We start from the raw sequence: 21,829 nt of genomic DNA, 5'->3' as shown, positions 1-21,829 counted from the left end.
CTTGAGAGTCCAAAGAGGCCGACAGAGAGGCTTGGAGGGCCACATTTTGTTTCTGGGCCTGCGATTCCTCACCCCTGATCTATGCACATAGAAGGAATAAGCAGAATGCTCCATCTGTGCAAAATTAACCACCAATACCTGCAATTATCTCATCCCCTTCTGCAACAACTGCCCATTCAAGAGCAAAGGAGCAGCCCTCTATTGCTGCTGAAAGGATCATTGAGGACAGAGGCATTAACAGCCATTAAATGTTCATGGCTTGTAGTTGATCATAATGATCTACATGTGATTTGCATGCTTTCCCTTACACAGAAGTACTATTGATGTAGGGAAAACATCATATTAGAAATGGTTGAAGTTCCATAGTTCTTGTGGTGTGGTGTGTGTCCTCAGTGCCCCAGTTTATTCTCTCCCACTTACATAGTCTCCCTCCCTGCAGTTAGCAACCATGCTTTGTTTTGTTATTCCATCAGAGCTTGCGATGATGATGGTTTGTTATATTTATATCCCAACTTTTCCTCCAAGGACCTTGAGATAAAGCTCATCCACACTTTTGTCTCATGATTTCTTCTGCTTCTCCAATAATTTCTAGGCATGGGTTGAAGAGGTTTTCTTTTGTCACACTGCTTTCCCCTGGAAAACCCACTGTTTACTGCTGAATCAGAACAAACATCAATCTGCAGATGGGGGGAGGGTGTCTTCAGCATAATTTTTAGTACTTTGGGTGGGAATGAAGAACAGGGGCTTTTTTGTGGTGGTGCCAAGGCAATGAAACACTCTGCATAAGAAAGGAAACTTGGTTGACTGTACTATTGCTCACCAAAGATCCATATTTTCCAGCAGCCATTGTCCTGTGTGGGTTTTTACTAGAGATTTCTCATTGTTATTATTTTCCCCAATAGCGTTTGACTTGTTGATTTTAATATTGATTTCTTTTGATGTATGATAGCAATATCTTATTTCTCTATGGCTGTATTTGCATGTCATGGTAAACTACGATTAATGGCTTATGAAACGGCAGATAATTACCTGCTTGTGGATAACTCCTTGCAGATTATTCCCATTCTCAAGTGGGAGCAACAAACCATGATCCTTGCTTAATGTTCTGTTTGCACTGGGGATCATCATTCGTTTCACCCCAAACAAACCACAATCTGAAGCCAAGCTTTGTTCTTGGCTTATCAAACATGGTCTGTTTTGGCAAAACAAACTATGATCCCCGGTTTGGATGCAATGCTAAATCAAGGATTGTTGCTCCAGCTCGCTGGTGGGAAACCATGAAGCAGGAATTATCCATGTGTTCACAGTAAACCATTGCTTACCGCAAGAAGTCTATATATGTTTGCCACCTGGGATATAAAATATTGTGAGTAAAGTATCAGAAAAGCTGAAGCTCAGTTGAAAGATCACGGGCTCTGCATGCAAAGTTCCCAGGTTCAACTCCTGGCACCTTCAGGTAGGGCCCTGTCTGGAATTATGGAAAACCAATGCGGGTCACTGTAGCTAATACTAAGTAGTGCAAACATGTTGGTATGAGGCAGCTTCCTAAATAAGCAATATGCTACTCATGTTGAAGTATTGCCTTTTCACAAAAATGTCCCCATCAAGTAAAAGACAAGTACGGATGGAGGTGACAACCTGAGAACATGCCTCCACTTCTAAAAAGTGGATGCAATCCCCAGAGATGTTCACCTGGTACCTACCTTGATGTCATTTCAGCGCCTGACCACAACCATTTCCCCAAGCTTTGGACTATACTATTTTTAGTGGAGGAAGCTAGTGAATTAGTTTTGCTGTGCTTTCAGATAAGGCCTGCTATTTTATCTGCTGTTGCTGCACTTGACATTTTGCTGGTGTGTTTTATGTTCATTTCACCCTGGAAACACTGTGTGTTGGAAGGTGTGTGCTTGTAAATTCAGGAAATGCAATGACTGAAAAGGACTGAAGTGGCAAAGGATGCTGCATCTCTCCTTGGGAGAACCCATGCTTTCCTTGCAAGTAGTCTTGATATTTCCAGTTAAAATAAGCTCAGGAAGCAAGGCTGGGGGAAAGACACCTGCTTTTGACTCTGAAAAGATCAGTACTAGGCTAGGTGGACCAATGGTCTGACTCTGTCAGCTTGTTCAGATGTTGCACTGAACACAACTGCAAGCTGTCTATACACACGGAGGAGTGTTTATGTGAAAGGAGGTACACGTGTTGATTTGTACAGCTCAACTAATTTGTACACAGGTACACAGATTGTACACAACTTGAATATAATATGTAAGCATCCCTAGGAACATGGGAAGCTGCCTTATATTGAGTCAGACCATAGGTTCAGTTTAGCTCTGTATCACCTACAATGCCCTTCCAGGGTTTCAGACAGGGTTTCAGACAGATCTTTCCAAGACTTACCTGGAGCGGCTGGAGAGTGAACCCAGGACCCTCTGCATGCACCACAGGTGCTTTTCCAATGAGCAGCAGCTCCAAGCTTCAAACACTCTGCTGTTGAGTCTCTTGGCCTGCTACTCTTTTCACCACCTGCTCTGGGGCAAAACTAAATCCCTTCTTCCTACTGCAGGTGGTGGAAGAGTGTTCGTTAAAGAGATACTTTAGCAGAGTTGCATTCTTGGCTATGACTCTCAGCTTGGCACCTGGGGACTCTAATTGCAAATGCCCAAACCAAATTTAGGTGTTTTGGAAATAACCCCAAAGTATAATCATATGGACTGGAAAGGGCTTCATAAGCTACATGTGACATTTTTTTCCCCTTTAGTCAACAAGGAGCGTGACAAAGTCTCAGTAACTGTGTCAACAGCCATACGTGATAGAAGCCATCTGCACACAAGGGGCCTGTAACAGCCGGTGGCATTTAGGATGTGTGCCGAAAACTGGCATGGTCTGTGCCTTGAGCCTCTTGGTACATTGTGTGCACAACGGCATCGCAGCGCAAGTGACCTCACAGGGCTCAGCTGGGCCCAGAAGCTAAGGAGACATGTAGTCATGGCTATGATGACAGGAGGGCCATTCAGCATCTTAAGAGACAATAAAGGATCCGTGTGCCCACTTTTTCCACCACCACCACCCCTTCTCCTCTCCTCCTCCCCCTGCCCTCAAAAGCTGAAGCCCAGGCCAGAGTCCCACATCATGCAGATGAATAGCAGGTCTGTTCCAGCAGCTGTGCTTTCCCTCCCACCCAGCAAAGGCACTGGGAGACTCCAGAAAGCTGCAGAGACTTGGTCTCTTGTCCGGGCTGAGAGGATTGAAAAGAAAACCTGGGAAGAAAAAAAGAAAGAAAGAGATGGGATCGGAAGGAGAAATGATCAACCTTCATGTGAGTCCATTTTGGGCATATCAGGGAGGGGTTGGGGGCTGGTGAGTGAGGCCTAATGCTTGTCAGTCACTTCTTTGTCTCTTTTTTATTTCACCCTCTGTCTTTCTTTGAAGTCTCTTTCTGGATATATCTCCTCTCACCTCCTTCATGCCCTCTGTCACTTTCTGGGCTGTTCACAGGAGCCAGATCCCAACAGGGCCCATCAAAGGACCGATAAGCTTTTCCGATAAGGAGAGTCCCAGACAAGGAGAGCTGCTTAGAAAGGGCTTTTATTGAGAGAGGCAAGCGTGCCTGTTTGACAAGCTGGGAAAAATTATTCCATCTCTCTCTGTCCTTCCTCACAGAGCCCTTCTGTGCTTGATTAGAAAACGTTCCCAACCCGAGGCATGAGGGGAAAAAGAAATAAACACTGCAACACCGAAGCGAGACAGCCCTGGACCCAAATTCCTACCTGGGGTTCCTAGAGAAACAAAACCTCTTGATCCAGCCCTCTCAGGCTCCTCTTTTTCCGCTCCTCAGAATTTGTTTGCTGAGGAGAGGCGCTTCCTAGAACTCGGGTGTCTCTTGAAAGGGCTGCTTATTGCAGATGGATTGCATTTTATTTAAAATAAACCTCGCCAAAGCAAAGGAGAGAGTTGAGTTTTAAGAGTTTTTAAAGTTTAAAGTTGACCACACAGCAAGACTTAACAGATGTTGAGGTATTTTATATCTTGTTTATTTATTTGCCATAGTTATAACCCACTCTTCCTTGTTAATGCAATCCCAGAACGAGAAAGGACACTAAGGCAGCACAAGGAAATAATATATTTTTTAATGCAACTTAATGTAAAAAGAGACAGGGATAAATAATCTGACCAAACCCAAAGAGTACTCATTAATGGTTCCTCATCATCCTGGAAAAACGTGGCCAGTTTTTCAGGGCCCGTTGTTCAAAATCTTTCTAAACAACTCGGATGAAGGGATTGAGGGGGTGCACATCAAATCTGCAGATGATTCCAAACTGGGAGGGGTAGCTAAGGCTGCAGAAGACAGAATCAGATTTCAACATGACTTTAACGAGCTGGGCCCAAGATAACAAAGATAGAAATGTAAAGTTCTGCACTTAAGCAGGAAGAACAAGATGTACAAATATAGGATGGGGGACACCTGGCTTACTAGCAGTACATGTGAAAAGGATCTAGTGGTCTTGGTGGACTGCAAGTTGAACATGAATCAACTATGTGACACAGCAGCAAAAAAAGCTAATGCTCTTCTAAGCTGCATCAACAGAAGTCTACTGTCCAGTTCAAAGGAAGTAATAGTACCACTCTATTCTGCCTTGGTTCGACCACACCTGGAATACTGTGTCCGATTCTGGGCACCACAATTTAAGAAGGATGTTGACAAGCTAGAACATGTTCACAGGAGGGTAACCAAGATGACAAAGGGTCTGGAAACCAAGCCTTATAAGGAATGGTTGAAGGAGCTAGAGCAGGCAAATCATTGAAGCCCCTATTCAGAACATCTAAATCAGAGATTGCCAACATGGTGCCCTCCAGATGTTTTGGACTACAACTCCCATCATCGCTCAGCGTTACAAATTATGAGGGACTATTGGAGTTGTAGTCTACATCTGGAGGGAACTGTGTTGGTTACCCCTGATCTAATAAGGCATTTTGTTGGTCACTGTGGGAAATAGGATGCTAGACTAGATAAGCCTTTATGTTAATCCAGCATGGTTCTTAGGTTCACCCCTCTTGCCTCCTTCGAAGCCCACCTTTTCTTGTGAAGTCCTTTATTAATTTCCCTGCCCTAGTCTTTCTAGCCATGCATACTGATAACATTGTTTCAGCGACCTCCTATAATTGGCAGTGCATGAAAATATCTGACTTGCTAGCATGCCAAAAGATGGGAACTTTCAAAATATTTGTAGTGGATTCCTAAAACTGTTTGTATTATAGCATTCTAGTACCAGAAATGAGGGGAGATGTTGCACCAGGGATGGTGACTCTCGGTTTCAGTTTCTCTCACTTCTGCATTTTCCCAATTCAGTTATCCATACTTTAATATAGTCTGCAATTTTTAAAAAAGTCATTATGTAAATTCATCAATATTTCAATGCAACTATATTCTAATATACACATTTTTGTATGTTGTTTTCATTAATATGCACATTTTATTCTTGTGTCTGGATTTTTGTCCACATTACTCGTTTGGGGAATTGCATTGCCAAATTTGGAGAAGTGTGACTTTAAAAGATGGCTGTGTTCACGTATTGTTTTGAAAAGCATGAACTGAATCAAAGGTGGTCGGGAATACACCTGCACTGTGTGATTTCCTATGGCAACTACAAATACTTTTTAAATAAGCCTTTAAAATAAACTTGGGCAGCAGCCGAGGCATTCTCCTGGTTGGCTCCCACAGAATACCTGTCTCTGAAGAAGGACCCCCTTTGATTCCTTCTCAGAGACCAGATGCGGAAGAGGTGGCAGAGAAGCAGCTGCTGCTCCCACTGTTGCAATGGCAATAAAACTGTTTGTTTTTCAAAGTAACAGTGGCAGGAACAGAGAAGAGGGAATAAGGGGCACTGCCACTGCAAAGAGGACAATTGTGGGGACACCTCATCAACTCGATCATTCTGGGAAACCCCTGTAATCTAGTGCTGGACCTGAATAGATCTGAGTTAATTCACTTTGGCTTTAAGCAGATCTGACTGTCTTCTGTTGGACAATACCCCCTGGGTATCACATCCATAAGGCACAAAGGATGGTTCCAAAAATTGGTGCTCAGTGCTTCTTGGGGCATAAAAGAGAGCTCATACCCAGAAACCTGTTGAATACCCTAATGTGAAGGAATATAAGAAGAGCCTGCTGGATCAGACCAATGGCCCCTCTAGTCCAGCATCCTGTTCTCACAGTGGCTAAATCAGATGCCTGCAGGAAACCCAACAGCAGGATTTGAGCACAAGAGCACTCTCCCCTCCTGTGGTTTACAGCAACTGGTATTTTGAAGCATTGCTGCCTCCAAGGAAGCCTGAATTGGAATTGAGAGAAGCTGTGAGTCAGAAAATGTGAGGAAACAGAGCTGAGAAGTAGAAACTGGAGGAAGGCCCAGGCCAACCCCCAATGTCTCAACCACCTCCTTCAACAACTTAAAAGCCAGCATTTAGAGGCTTGCCACCTCTCCCTAAGGGAGAGAACGAAGAAAAGAGCCCTTGCTTATTTCCCTGCAAATAAACGCAGAAAAGTGACTCTTTCAGGCAAAGTGTAGCTAGCAATCTTGCCCACGCATGTTTGTCTGTGTAATGCAGAGGTAGAGGCTCTTTTGGGGTGGCCAAGGGCTGCATTACTGGGGTGGAAAGCTATGGGGGGGCTGCATTCCAATAGTGGGTTGGTCTGGACTAAAAGTGGGTGGGGCTCAGCAAATGCACACACTTAACAAAGGCACACACACACTTAGCACACAGACACACTTGACACACACACTTAATAAAGACTGTTTCCTGTCCTCTGTTTCTCCTCCGCCTTCTCACTCTTATTCTCTCACTGAATTGCATCTCTCTGCACTGAGAAGCTCCTGTCTCTCAGTGTACAGAGAGGAAATGCTGCAAACTGTTCGTACTGGATCACCAACTCCCTGCTTTCTATCACCGGGTGCTGAGAAAGGACTCCGCTTTTCCCAGTATTTGGAAAGAAAAAAACAGTGAGCTGGCCAGACAGAGAACTTGCATGGGTGTGTCTTAACAGGAGAGGCCTGGCAAGCTGGATGGAGAAGTCTGGTAGTCCGGATCTGGCCCACAGGCCAGTCAAGCCAGTCATTCCCTCAGCCCTGATGTAATGTGGGAAAAATATAAAGACGGCTTTGTAAAAACAAAAACTAATGAATGAAATGATCTGCCTTTCCATTTGTTCTGTTTAACCCAGGAGTGGGGAACACTTGGCCCAGAGTTCTAATTAGGGCCAGCATGGGCTCCAGTTTGGCCTGCAAGGCCATTTACTCAAACCACACCCACCTTTCCTATACCTAACATCAAACATGATGGAACTCACGTTTGATGTCATATGGAACTCAGTAGTGCAGCCAACCCCTGCTGAAAGCAGAGCTTGAAGTAAGCACCTTTCAGCTCTCCCTTTAAGCCAACTAAGGACAGAGAAACACCTTTGTTTTTTGCACTTAGCAGGGCCAGCAACAGGAGCTGGTGTTATCGGGCACCTGCCAAGGCCCGCACCCCTTCAAGGGGTCCACTGCCAATCCCTAGAGTTTCCTGGCCCTGCTGCCACTTCTCCTTATTGTATGTTCACCAATCCATAGCATAATTTTTATTTGATTTCATGTTTAAGTTATTTGCATGCTGTAAGTCACCTGCGGAAGAGTGAAAGTGCAGAAAGGCTGAATATAAATTGTACTACTAGGTAAAGGTAATAAGATAAAGGACCCCTGGACGGTTAAGTCCATCCAAGGGAACTATGGGGTTGCGGCGCTCATCTCGCTTCAGGCCAAGGGAGCCAGCATTTGTCCACAGACAGCTTTCCGGGTCATATGGCCAGCAGGACTAAACTGCTTCTGGCGCAACGGAACGTTGTGACGGAAACCAGAGCACATGGAAATGCTGTTTACCTTCCCGCCGCAGCGGTATCTATTTCTCTACCTGCACTAGTGTGCTTTTGAACTGCTAGGTTGGCAGAAGCTGGGACAGAGCAATGGGTGCTCACCCCATCGCGGGGATTCTGATCAGCAAGCCCAAGAGGCTCAGTGGTGCAGAAAGGCTGAATATAAATTCTACTACTGCTGCTGCTGCTGCTGCTGCTGCTGCTGCTGCTGCTGCTGCTGCTGCTGCTGCTACAAATAACATTTATTGATCAAGTTTACAATGAATGCCAGTTACCTGACATAAATGCAATCACACCAAAACCTCTAGCGTCTGTCTGAAATTTGAAATGATATTAATTGGAAGCATTTGTTCCTCTCCATGGCCATAGCAGAAATGAAACCAACCCTGGATGCTTCTTCCTTTTATTGTTCTGTTTTGGTTGTTGTTGTTTTAGCTGGTGTGAAACAAATGGAGTGCTTTTGTTTGTGCATTTATAAGTAAGTAATGTGTTCGTAGTCCACTTTCCCTTTTTAAGCCATGATGCCTTTGGCAACATACTCAGTGCTACCCTGTTGTTCATCATTTTGCTTTTATCTTACTGTGTCTCTGATGTAAAAATTGAACTAATCAGTTTCAGGAACTAGGAAGTATACATTTATGATTTAAGTACCCTATTTTGTCATACCGGAAGTAACTTCTAGGAAACAACAACTTGTGTAGTAATTGGTGATTGTAGAGTTAAATATTGCTTGGAGCTAAGACTCCACCTGTTAGTTTGATCTTGTGGTTGCTTTCATTTTCCTATGCAGTTGTGTGTGAGCCTGTTCATCAATAAGCAGCGTCTTTTTCTGGTCACAAAGTGAGTAACGTTGCCTTCTATTGAATAAAAGCTTAGCAACTAGTTTGTAGGAGCACAACAGCTGAAAGCTGTTTTCCCAAACTGTTTAGAAACTATTGTATTATTTGCAAGAATCCAGATGGGTATGATTGTAATTTCTGGCAGGAAATTTGTGCATTCGTTTTTAGTTATTTATCAAAGGACACCCTTTGACTCATCCTACAATGCGATGATAGATGTTCTGCCTTTGTGCATTGGTCCAACAGAACAAGTGCCATCAAATTGCTCATCTTTCCTTGGACCCCACTGCCCCACATGGTGGTGACTCTTTGCCAGTGTTGTACACATATGAGCCAAGACACTGCACAGAATCAAGCCACAATAATAGCTTCCTTTGCATGTCAAGAGATAGCAGGATATGCAGATGATGGACAGGGCTGGCTCTGTTATTAGGCAGAGGGAGGTTTCCGCTTCAGACAGATGATTATGAAAAGGCAACAAATGTTTAGTTGTATTTTTACTGATAGGGAATGGCAAAGAGGCAGATGCAGGATTTATTTCCTTGTGCCAAAATAACTTGATTGGCCTTGGGTACTGTGTGCACCTTGATTAGTGGAGGGGGGTGGTTGTCATTTGCTGCTCTGCCTTCAGCAGTATGTTGTCTAGAGCTGACCCTGAGCATGGAAGAAGAGTTTCTGCAGCAAGACACTTTGTTAACTTCCACTTAACTCTCTGAAATACAGTTTTGGCTGAAACTGAGACACCACCACATGTACTCTGTGAATCCACACACTTTTGCACTATTTTGTAATGCACAAGAGCAGAAATCTTAACTCGTAATTAGCTTGTAACTGGCATTATGATTTAAAGTGGGAATGGGGAACATGGGGCCTACCAAATGCTATTACAGTGGTATCTTAGGTTAAGTACATAATTCGTTCCGGAGGTCCATACTTAACCTGAAACTGTTCTTAACCTGAAACACCACTTTAGCTAATGAGGCCTCCCGCTGTTGCCGTGCCGCCAGAGCACGATTTCTGTTCTCATCCTGAAGCAAAGTTCTTAACCTGAAGCACTATTTCTGGGTTAGCAGAGTCTGTAACCTGATGCATATGTAACCTGAGGTACCACTGTAGTTTGGAGCTGTCATCTTCCCTGGCTGCTGGCCAAGCTGGCTGGTACTGATGGGAGTTGAAGTGACATCAGGTGGGGATTCAGGTTCATCACTATTGTTTCAAAGAAAAGGCAGGCTTGGAACTAGGTTCAGAACTGGTACTAGGCTCAGAATTCAGCATCCTGCAAATTTCTACAAATTTCTGCATGTTTCTAGTCCCTAAGGCTGTGAAAGTCAGCTTAAAAGTGAGTACAGGTGGTGACTATTTTGCACATGTCCAAGTGATGCATGACCGCTGATGCACAGATCATTTTAGACCCGGAAGAGGGCAGAATGAAGTCGTAACGTGGGTGTAACAGAGCGGGCTTGTGTGTGCGGTGTTGACACACACAGGGGCCAAGAACAGAATCCCCACACAAAATAGTCACCGCCTGTATTTGGTTAAGGCTGCTTACTAAGGAGTAAATCCCACAAAATTCAATGGGGCTTACTTCTGATTAGGCTTTATATAGGATGGCATTGTCAACCTCAGAGGTCAGGATGGCTTGTGGGTTTTCCAATAGCTGTGGCCCAGTCTTGACTATGTCAATAGACTATATAAAATAATCAAATTGCAGGCAGATTATCATAATTAGCATAATTTATAGACGTCATAGAATCCAGTTCGTCTTGCTGCTAAATTTAGATGCAGAATATGCACATGGCCTGTTGTCACATGACTTTATTCAGAATGTAAAGGGCTGCAGAGATATATATATATCGAGAGAGAGAAATGAAAGCACTGAACAGATACACACACACACACACACACACATCTCGTTTCCTTCATGGCACTGACAAGAAAGTGGGTTTGGTTTTCTAACCAAAGAAAGAGACTTCTGTGACTTTAAATGTGGTTTCTGAGTGGTTACAAAATCTTTACCTTGAAAGCACATTTGTTTGCATGTGCCGAAATGGCCAACTAATGTATGCTTTCTAGTGCAACAGGGCCCTTTGCTCTCTTTTAGTGGTTTTCCTAGAAATGTGACCATCTGAGGTTGCTGACTGATGAAGCCCTGCCCCTCTGCTGTTAGACTTAAGCAAGGCCTTTTAGGGTCAAAGAGCATGTGGCCTGGGAGGCCCATGATAAGATCTCCTGTTACCTTTTTAAAAAGGTTTTAAAAGCAATCCCGGGTAGAAGGATTTGAACTGGGCCTCTAGCACTGGAGACTGCCTACCTAGCAGGAAGGGGACTCCGGGACTGCCTACCTAGCAGGAGATTCCAATCAGCCTGAAATTTAAGTGTGTAGTTAGAATGAATAAAAGCACTCTGTTGTCCTAGTGCAAAAAACCCCTGGACTTTCTGTTTTTAGGAAAGTGTGACAGTGGGAAAGCACTGAAAAGTGTGATTAAGGGAAGATACATAAACACTCAGTTATCAAATTAGGGTGAATGCTCATCGCTGTTCTAAAGAATCCAGACATCTTCATAATATTCCACTTCTTCCCATAGGTACCACCAGTGTTTTTTTCCTTTCTTCAGGGGGTACTCAAGGGTATGCAGTACTGGCACCTCTTTTTGTTGTTAAAAAGTGTGACACTTACTGTAAGAACTTCATGGTGGGTACCATCACCTATTTTTCTAAAAGAAAAAGCACTGTGTACCACTTCCAGAGGCGGTTTTAGGGTAGTGTGACTGGTGTGGTTGCACTGGGTGCCAAGCTGCTGGGGTGCCACAACAATGGTGTAGAAGGCAGCGTGCAAAGTGTGTGTGTGTGCTGAATTTTAACACCACTCTGAGTGCCATTGAAATTTGAGAGCCCAAGGTCCGCCACTGCTACCTCCACTGCCAATGCAAGTGCTTTACAGAATGTATTTTTGTAGTGGGTGTAGGTGCCTATTGGGTCATGGCTAACCCACTAACTACCATTAGAACGTTTCCACCTCCTGTGCCTTGCCTACGATTTTAGAGGTTCAGTGTTTCCTAGGGCAACATTCCAGTGCACGATCCTTGTCTAGCCCTTAAAAAGACTTCCATTTTTATTTTTTAAATTAAATACTATATTTTTCATCCAACTATGTAAGCATCCCTTTTCCAGAGTTATATCTGCCCTAATTATTTTGTAAAAGAAGTATACTTAACATATAAGCACATATAACTCGGCAGCAAGGGCTGTTCTCCTATCACCTCTGCACTGGAGGATTGAAGGATATTCTGCAAAAGGTTCCGTGCAGTTGAGGGCACTTCAACAGCTAAAGGTCATCTGTATAACCTGTAAATACAGAAGGAAAGGGGAGAAAGAAGTGGAAGGGAACGTATCCAGGTGGTATCTGAAACTTGTCCAAACTCTTTAGCCAGGGCCAGATAATATTGCCAATATAATGGTGATTTAAGATGTGGAGCAAAAGTTATGTCTGTTCCACAACTCACACAGTGCTGTGACTGTACTCTGAGCTAGAAAGTGTTCCACAAATAGCCTAACATTGTGATGCTAGAGAGCTTGGGGCATGAAAATATGCACAGAAGGGATTTTTTTGTAAGTTGCCACTAATTTGATCTTTGTTCTGTAATTGAACTGTGATATTTCTCCCCTATCCTCTAAATTGTCCTTTGCTCATTCATCATAACTACCCTGGGGTGCATTTTTCCACATATTGGAGAAAGGGAGCCTATAGATAGTCTGCATGGAGCAACTGGAGCATATAGAGAGAGAGAAATAGAGAGGTATCCTGTATGAGCCAAGAGTATGAGTTGAGAGATACTTAATCCAGAGCTTAACTGTGGGTAGAATTAGACACAATAGCAGTTGCGGAACTGCCATGGTACCATGTTGTTTCCTGCCCCTCTATCTGCTCCATAACATCTAGTTTGCCACCATCCAGAATGTGCCACCACTGTGCTCTGCACTAGCCCTAGGATGGCCACTTAGCCATTGCCAGATATGAGGAAATGCATCATCAGAAATAGGACACAGATTTGCATAAACGTTGCTTGTGTTAATTTATATAGATGGAAATTTGTAAATAGTCACTGTAAGGTAATTTACATGGAACAGTGGTTCTCAAACTTTTTTTCCTGGGTCACACTTTCAGGATTAAACTTTGCTCTCGAGTCACTCCACACCAAAACGTTTTATTGATACGAAATGCACTGGAAAACAAAAAGAAACAACTCCTAGCAGTGCTTGATTTAGAACATAGAACACAACTGCTTTATTATATGATCATGGGACATCCAGAAAATATAAAACAATGCAGCTACATAAGAACATGCAAATTTCCCTAATATAATGCTTTTAATTTTTTTAAAATTAATATGTACATTCTTATGCAGTTTTCCTTTTTACACACATTTTAGTAGACATTATTTGGTTGGAGAACTGCATTGCAAAATTTGGAGAAGTGTGACTTTCAAAGGATAACTGTGTTTCAGTTCCTGTATTGTTTCAGGAAACATGAATTTGGTAGTTTTGACCAAACCAAAATCTTTCTTCAGGCCCTAACTCTAACATTCTGGTATTTGCCTCTGGTTTAGTTATCTGCTGCTGCTGCTTTTTTAAGCAGCCAGTGCTACTCTTGTTTGTTTGATATCTCCACTCTGAAGCTGATGGTGTCACCATCAAGACCTGATTATTACTTACGTTAATCAGGCTGAACTTTCCATCAGTTGAGGCCAATGATGGGAGGGTGTGGGAAACTCTCTTAACTATGCTTCAGAATTGTAAAAGGCTTCAGCTTCGACATTGTTAAGTTAGAGCCAATTGCTTATTAAGCTGTTCCAAGTGCTTGATTAGATAGAATAATGAACTTGGGCAATTTAGTATTTTAAGTCTTTGTTAGGATGCTCTTGGTGGGCTACCAACAGTGAATGCAGACATTTTGATTGAGCTATATTTTGCTAATGGTACTGCTGCTGAGCAATTATCTGTCACTGCTCAACTGCATCATGCAGTCATTGTCAACATACTTCCACATCAGCCACTCATTGGCTAGGGAAATAAGTTGTGAAACACATTGTTGGGAACTTGAATGGCTAGTCTTCTGGTTGTAAATCAACTGTAGCATGCTTTGTGCAAGAAATTGGACATGCTGAAATGTTTTTTTCTTTTAAAAAAGTTAGGTGTGTGCACAGACATAGAGTAGGAATGCAGGAAACTGCCTTTTACTGCGGCAGACCATTTATCCATCTATCTTGGTATTGTCTACATGGACTGGCAGGAGCTTTCTTAGCCCTACCTAGAGATGCTGGGGATTGAATTCAGGACCTTTTGCCGACAAAGTGATTGCTCCATTACTGAGTAAAATAATGGGGTTGCAACAGGGAATGCTTTGTAGAAGGCTGTGGTGCCTAGACAACATCTTAAAAAGCAGACAACATCTTAAAAAGCAGAGACATCACCTTGCCAACAAAGGTCCGTATAGTAAAAGCCATGGTTTTCCCAGTAGTGGTGTATGGAAGTGAGAGCTGGACCATAAAGAAGGCTGATCACCGAAGAATTGATGCTTTTGAACTGTGGTGCTGGAGGAGACTCTTGAGAGTCCCATGGACTGCAAGAAGATCAAACGTATCCATTCTTAAGGAAATCAGCCCTGAGTGCTCACTGGAAGGAAGAACAGATCATGAAGTTGAGGCTCCAATACTTTGGCCACCTCATGAGAAGAGAAGACTCTTTGGAAAAGACCCTGATGTTGGGAAAGATTGAGGGCACAAGAAGAAGGGGACGACAGAGGACAAGATGGTTAGACAGCATTATCGAAGCTACAAACATGAGTCTGACCAAACTGCAGGAGGCAGTGGAAGATAGGAGTGCCTGGCGTGCTCTGGTCCATGGGGTCACGAAGAGTCGGACACGACTAAATGACTAAACAAACAAAAAAAGAGTGGTGCCTAGAGCCATAACCAAAAGATAAAACCATTTAAAACTCAACTAAACTTCTGATACCATGTTGAAAGTTTCATAGAAAGACCCCCTAAGTAAGATTTTGAAGTGCAAAGCCAGGATGGTTTTTCAAAAACCCGACAAAGATTAGAAATAATGCTATAAATTTATAAATTTATTTACCACCACCTACAGGCATGGTGGAAAGTAATGATTTGCTAACATATGCAGCATTTCCCCTTATAATAAATATAAATAGCTCTGCCCCTCTCATGCATACTAAACTGTATTGTAGAAGCTATAATTTAATGTGAAGTTTGGAATAAGAAAAAAAGGCCGTCAATGTAATTATTACTCATTGCTGCACAGCTCTGATGCATTATTTAGCTTCTCTTTGGTATACAGCCATGGACATGATCCAGCAAGAGTGTTACAATATGCTATCAGGACTGTCTAGGTCGGGCCTCAAAATATTGTTGAACTACAGCTCCCATTGCTCCTCACTGTTGACGATGTTGGCTGCAACTGATGGGAGATGGATTCCAACATCTGGAAAACCAGATTTCTCACCTCTGTTCTAGGCAGTGGTACAGCTAAGTAACTTCAGATCATGAATTTATGGCCCTCCTTTTTTGATGGTCCTGTTTAATACTTCAGTTGTGAAGCACACAGTTCACATTTATTTTCTCTTCCCCACTGGAGCCTCCAAATCTGTGCTTTGCTGCCCCCAGTGGTGAGGTATTTGAGGCCTGGAAAACTGAAAGCTTTCCAGGGTGATTATGTCCTCTCAGGTTTCAGAAGGACTCTACCTATACAGGCAGCCCATCGGTTTCCCGTGACCCGGGCAATGAAGACAGTAATTCTGCTTATTGCATAGATAATACAGTCTCTTTTCTGTATGGTCCTTTGCGCAGCTTGAGTTTGAGGCTGCTGCTTTTTAATCTGAAATACTTTGTGTATGTCAGAGTCTAAACAGAGTAATGTTATATTTGCAGGAGAAAATAAAGTTCTGTATTGTTTGATGGGGGACGGACGGACTGGGACCACAGTTGGTCCCTAGTGGCATTCTGGTTTTCTTTGGGACTTTTCTTATTCGTGAAAACAAAATAAAATATTTTTTAAAAATAAAGAGGTCTCTTGTCTGGCCTTCCAGTACCGTTTCCAAAATCCTGAGGCCAGATTTCAGTTCTAACCCATGCATAAGCAACCGTCTCTCTGTACAGTGTTCAGGACAGATCTCAAAATGTCTGTTTCTTGGTGTCTTTGAAATTTGAATCAAGCACCTTTTGTACTGCCAGGGGTTGGTTGGTTTGAAATTTGAGTAAATTTGTTTGTTGAGTTGTCTTGAAATTTGAATAAAGCAGGTTGCTTACCATCAGGAGTTAAAGCCACCCATTATGTAACTCCCACCAAAGCTAATAGATTTATTCTAGGGATTAATTTAGCCTCCAGGGTGACAATCAGGCTGAGGAATCTTGTGACAACAGGCTCCATCATGACTGCATTCTTGTGGGGCGGGAGGAACAGCTTCTTCATTATCTGTGTCTCCATAAGCAGCAGAAGAGCAAACCAATTCTCAGCGCAAGCTTGTGTGTTTTTCCTCAGAAGTAAGTCCCATGGAGTTCAGTGGGACTTCCTAAAGGAAACATTTGTGGCAGGCATGGGGACTCCTGAGGACAGCCTTCCAGGGACCACATTCTGTCGGTGGGTGGGGCCAGAGGGGAAAATGGGCGGGGCAACAGATGCAACACTTACTTTTTGTACAGCTATATTTCAACAACAACAACAGCAGCAGCAACAACAATATATTATTTCTATCCCGCCCATCTGGCTGGGTTTCCCCAGCCACTCTAGGCGGCTTCCAACAAAATACTACAATACAATAGTCCTTCAGATATTAAAAGCTTCCCTAAACAGAGCTGCCTTCACAAAACACGACACAAAAGCCAGAGGGTTCTCTGCACACACCCTTCTCTCTATTCTGGCAAGCAAGAGGCTTTAATCACAGTTCAGCAACACATTGCTGCCAGGCAACACAATGAGAGTGTGAAATAAGGAAGGTGTGGGGAGAAAGGGTGAGGTGTGAGGAGGGATTTGGCCTGGGAAGAACCCTCATAGAGAGACGTGGAGGGCCACATTTGAACCCTGAGCTTCCCTCCCACTGGTGTATAGCAGAAGCTAATCTAGTATTGGGCCAGCTTTGTGTTTCTTGGTCAAAGCAGGATTTGAATTCTGGTCTCCCAGGCCAACAGTTGGACCACTGCTGCACCACTCAGCTGGCATTGAGAAGTAGAGTGTGATACTGTGCAGCTGAAGAAGAGACATCACTATGTAACAGCTGTAATGGGAGCTGGTGATGCCTGGGTCCTTTGCATTGAGTGGCACCATTTTTCTGCTGAAAGCCTATGAGTCAGCACAGCTGCAGAGAGACCATGAATGAAGGGGCAGCTCAGAAAAACAAGGTCAGCTGACACAGGCAAAATAAACACATCAGGGGCAGGACACAAACACACACCCCCTCTCCAGCCCGCCCTGGTTTATCTATCTTTTTAATCTTTATCTTTAAAAAAACACACAAAAAACACACCACCACTATACGTCATTATCCTGTGCTGGTTCTTTTCTCATCGGCTTTGGGGCCTCTCTGAGAGAAGGTACGAGCCACGAGGATCCCTGGCCTATTTAGCAATATTTTAAAAGGTTAGTCCAAATAGCAAACAAGACAGCTTGATCCACACGCAGCAAAAGTCGCAGAAGGGATAAGAGGGAGCTGTGCCCTTCAGCTCCACGAATATGAATAGGCACTGAAACACGTTTAACTTTCTGCTGATTGCATTATGGGGATGTTATCCTCAGCACGTAACCTAAGTGGTGAAAATAACGTCCACATAGGTAGCTGCAATCTGTAGGTTAAGTGCACTTTGAGGCCCATTTAAATCAATGAGATTGAAGGCCACAATTAATTGTCCACATACCATCAGTTGCCTGCATTACTCTCTGCCTCTGTTTTTAATGATAATTTTAATAATAATTTTATTATTTGCACCCCACCCTAATTGCTGCGAATCACAAGTGGAGAGAACAGCCCATTCCATCAAAGTGAGGAAGCATTTGCCCATGGCAGGATTTCTTCACCAAAAAGAAATTACTGGCCGTGGGGTGGTACTGTTTGAGACTAGAAGGCTAGGCTTCAGGGTGATTAAGCATGCTCCTCCAAACAGAAACTACTTGGGACTCCAAATGAAATGATTTGAGGATTAGGCCTTTAAGAAAAAAAATAAATTTCTGATTCCCTGCTCACTTAAAGAACTAATGGGGTTTATACAGGTCTTTCTCAAATTAATCTGTTTTGAGTGCTGGCAAAAGAACGGATCCTCCACAGCCTGTTTTGTATGAAATATGGTGGTTTAAGACAAGAGGATAAAAAAAAGGTTAACATTTGTAAGAACCTGGAGAAAAATGGTTCTGTTGGAAATATTTCCCCAGCATGATAATAGATTTCTTTTTAAATGGCTTGGTTTGCACATAATGCTAAGCCATGGTTTACATAAACCAAGGTTTATAAACAAGCAGCAAACAATGGTTTAGGAGTGTGGCTTTTTCATGGTTAAGAAACCATCGTCAAAACACTAGGCCAAGTTTGGATGATCAAATTAAACCTTGGTTTACTAAATTAAATCATGGTTTATAAACCATGGCTTCGTCTTATGTGTGAACCTGATCGTGAGTTGGAAGGAACTCTGGTCATGCCAAAAAGAAGCATTTGTCCCTTGCTCCATTCTTTTTCTCATATGCCAGAACTGAGCCCTTTCAGATCTTGACTTAGTACAAATTAATTCCACCCAACATATCCCTCCAATGGCTAGTCAGATCTCCAGGACTTAGTGGTCTTTTGGGCACCGCTTTCTCCCTGCCAGTAGCGATTTTACTTGACAGAGTGGATTTTTTGAAACTCTAGGAACTGGGCCAGCTTCGTGGTGAGCTCAGGTATTTACGCTTTGGGTGGGGAGAGCTTTCATTTGAATGGGTCACTTTAAAGCTCTTCCTCCAGGCTCATTTTCACAATGTATAAACAAGGAGTGTTCTGGCTCCGGTGGAAGCAGCTGACCTCACTGTTCTGGCCAGCTGCAGGGAAAGGTGTTGCTCCAGCAGCCATCAATGTAGAAAGGACATAGAGGGAGGGAAAGACACATGATGGTGTTGCTGTTGAGCCAGAGAGAAGCGGCGTGCTCAGTTTTGACCTGAGAGCATTTTATAAAAGCAAAAGGCTTGTCATTGTGACAGGCAGGGATGTGAATTGAAAGGGAGACTGGGGAGGATCCAAGGCACTGTGCACTTTGCAGAAATTCTGTAAACTGGGCTATCTTCACTACATTGAGTGCAATTTCATGTTTGTCTTTGCTTTTAAATTTATATATTTATTTAAAACAACACGTGAGAGTGAGTGGGAAACAGGTTCAAGGCCATGGCATGCAAGGAGTGGGAGATAATCCCCTCCATGCTTCCTTCCTGGAAAATAAATCCCTTTTCCCTGAAGCTGCTTATTTTCTCCAGGTGGGAAGTTACTCTTAGCAGCAAGGTAGGCTCTGAACAGTAGACATTTCAGATCCGCAGTGAAATACACTGCAGAGCATTGCAAGATCTTGTAAAGCTGGCATTCAGGGCATTAGGCGTGCGTGTCGTAGGGATGGAGATTATTTTGTAAATTTTGGAACAGTCACAAGCAGGCAAGTGGACACAATGGTGTAGGAAATGCCAATTGTTATGACAGCTCATAGTTTGAAAGCAGCTGGAGTGATCTGAGGCAAGGCCCTTGCAGAATACATTTTAATAGTTTTAACCTTCCTGAGGAGTTCCTATAAAAACAAGGCTGCATGTTGCCAAGTTCAAGGGCAGAGGAAAAGATCAGGAAAGATCCTGCTAAATAAACAGATATCCTCCTGACTGGCAGGGTACCTTATCTCTGTAGGAATCTAGAATAGTGGAGGTTTATTGTTATTATTAATAAAAGTCATCTTGTTAATAATAATAGTTTAATGTATTAAGGTAAACAAAGTTTTCCCCTTGCTTCTTGATTATATATATCTATATATAGATATTGTACTGGACAGTAATGATATAAGGACACTCCCTAGGCTGTGTGATGGAAAGTTGAATGTGTTCATAAGCTTATGCACTTGGCGATGATGCAGATTGCTGCCCACAAAATCTCATAAGCCTTGATGGATCAGACCAAAAGCTCACCTGGTCCAGCATGCTGTTCTCCTAGTGATTTAAGGCTGATTTAAAGAAACATGGGGCAAGGCTGAGAAAATTGGGCCAAAAGCTAACTGTGACCAGGTCAGAGAGAGTGGGATTGGCACTCATCTACCCAGCTATATGGTCATGTCTCCATATATATTCTTCTCACGGGTGACCATGGTCCCTACTTTACAGAATATGACCCTCTATTTTGAAAGACTATCAGAGGTCAGTGCAGTTTTTGAAAACGTCTTCTGTTTTAAGGATGGTCAAATTGAAATATAAAGAACCCTAAGAAGGGAGAGTACAGTGGCACCTGTACAGATGCTTCAGGTTACAGACTCCGCTAACCCAGAAATAGTACCTCGGGTTAAGAACTTTGCTTCAGGATGAGAACGGAAATCGCGTGACAGCGGCAGCAGGAGGCCCCATTAGCTAAAGTGGTACCTCAGGTTAAGAACAGTTTCAGGTTAAGAATGGACCTCCAGAACAAATTAAGTTCTTAACCCGAGGTACCACTGTAATTGGGCCTTCAAGTTATCAATTAACAGTGAGAACCTGGACAGCCAACAGAGAAAGCACTCAGGTTACCTGCTCACACTGTTAGGGTGAGATGTACTTTTTTGTTTATTTAAATTATAGTAATTCTTTCTAAATTTGCATAAATTACCTTCATGCAAATGAGTGTCCTCATTTTTTTGGTGAGACATCTCTTTTGACAATGTTCAACCCTTTTCTCATCATATGGCTGGCATCTCATTAATAATCATATATTACCCATGATCACAGAATTATAGTGTTGGAAGGAACCCGAAGGGTCATCTAGTCCAACTCCCTGAAAGACTCCTTGACATATGACCATTCATCCTCTATTTAAAGATCTCCAATGAAGGAGAGTCCACCACCTTCAGAGGCAGGCCATTCCACTGTCAAGCAGCTTTTACTATCAGAAAGTTCTTAATGTTCTTTTTTGTAATTTTCATTCATTGGTTCAGTTTCTGGAGCAGCAGAAAACAAGCTTGCTTCATCTTCCCTGGGATAGCCTTTCGGGTATTTGAAAATGGCTATCATATCTAGAAAAAGAGGTGCCGGAACTCACCATGAACACCTTGCTTGTTCTCTTGGAATGGCAATGGCGTCCACCTGAGAGCTGCCGGAACCAGTGGCGTAGCGTGGGGGGGTGCAGGGGGGGCGGCCACACCGGGCGCAACATCTGGGGGTTAGGGTTAGGGGGCGCAAATCCACGGGTTAGGGGGTGCAAATTACTTGCCTTGCCCCGGGTGCTGACAACCCACGCTACGCCACTGGCCGGAACTGAGTTCCAGCTGGGGGGAAAAGCCCTGATCATATCACCTCTCAGTCTTCTCTTCTCCAGGCTAAACAATTCCTCATAAAGCTTCATTTCCAGAGTCTTTTTCATCTTGGTTGCCCTCCTCTGCACATGTTCCAGCTTCTCAATATCCTACTTAAACTGTGGTGTCCAGAACTGGGCGCAGACCCCTGGTGAGGTCTGACCAAGGCAGAATAGGATGGTACTATTACTTCCCTTGATCTGGACACTATACTTCCGTTGATGCTTCTGAGTAGAAACCAGCCACATGTTTTAGCAGGTCAAGGAAATAACAGTGTGGCAACAATACTGTTGAAACGAACACACGACTACCAGTTGCAAAGATTGCGACAGTTATGACTGAGAGATAAGCAAACGCCAGGGATGAAGAAATAGTCATGCATGGTGCCTGCAGTACTAGGGATGAGGGAACCTGTCAATCTTAGTTTCTTTCAGTTTCTCATTTTTCCAGTCTTATGCTCAATTCTCTACAAACATTTTGTCTTTTTATTTTTTTAATCTTCATGAAAATTCACCAGTATTTTAATTCAAATTTCTCTGG

The 21,829-nt window shown here is 43.2% G+C and overlaps 1 protein-coding gene across 1 annotated transcript in view; it reads left to right on the top strand.

The window, feature by feature from the left end:
- The first annotated feature begins 2,985 nt into the window (after positions 1 to 2,985).
- Positions 2,986 to 21,829, top strand: part of NINJ2 (ninjurin 2) — a 46,339-nt gene continuing 27,495 nt past the window's right edge. The window contains exon 1 of the mRNA XM_081927527.1: positions 2,986 to 3,316. Coding sequence (XP_081783653.1) covers positions 3,284 to 3,316 — 33 coding nt within the window. The 5' untranslated portion in view covers positions 2,986 to 3,283. The remainder of the gene's footprint in view (positions 3,317 to 21,829) is intronic.

The sequence above is a fragment of the Podarcis melisellensis genome, assembly GCF_964234715.1.
Source record: "Podarcis melisellensis genome assembly, chromosome: 10".
In the NCBI taxonomy this organism is placed as follows: Eukaryota; Metazoa; Chordata; class Lepidosauria; order Squamata; family Lacertidae; genus Podarcis; species Podarcis melisellensis.
This window is presented reverse-complemented; position numbering and strand designations above follow the sequence as displayed.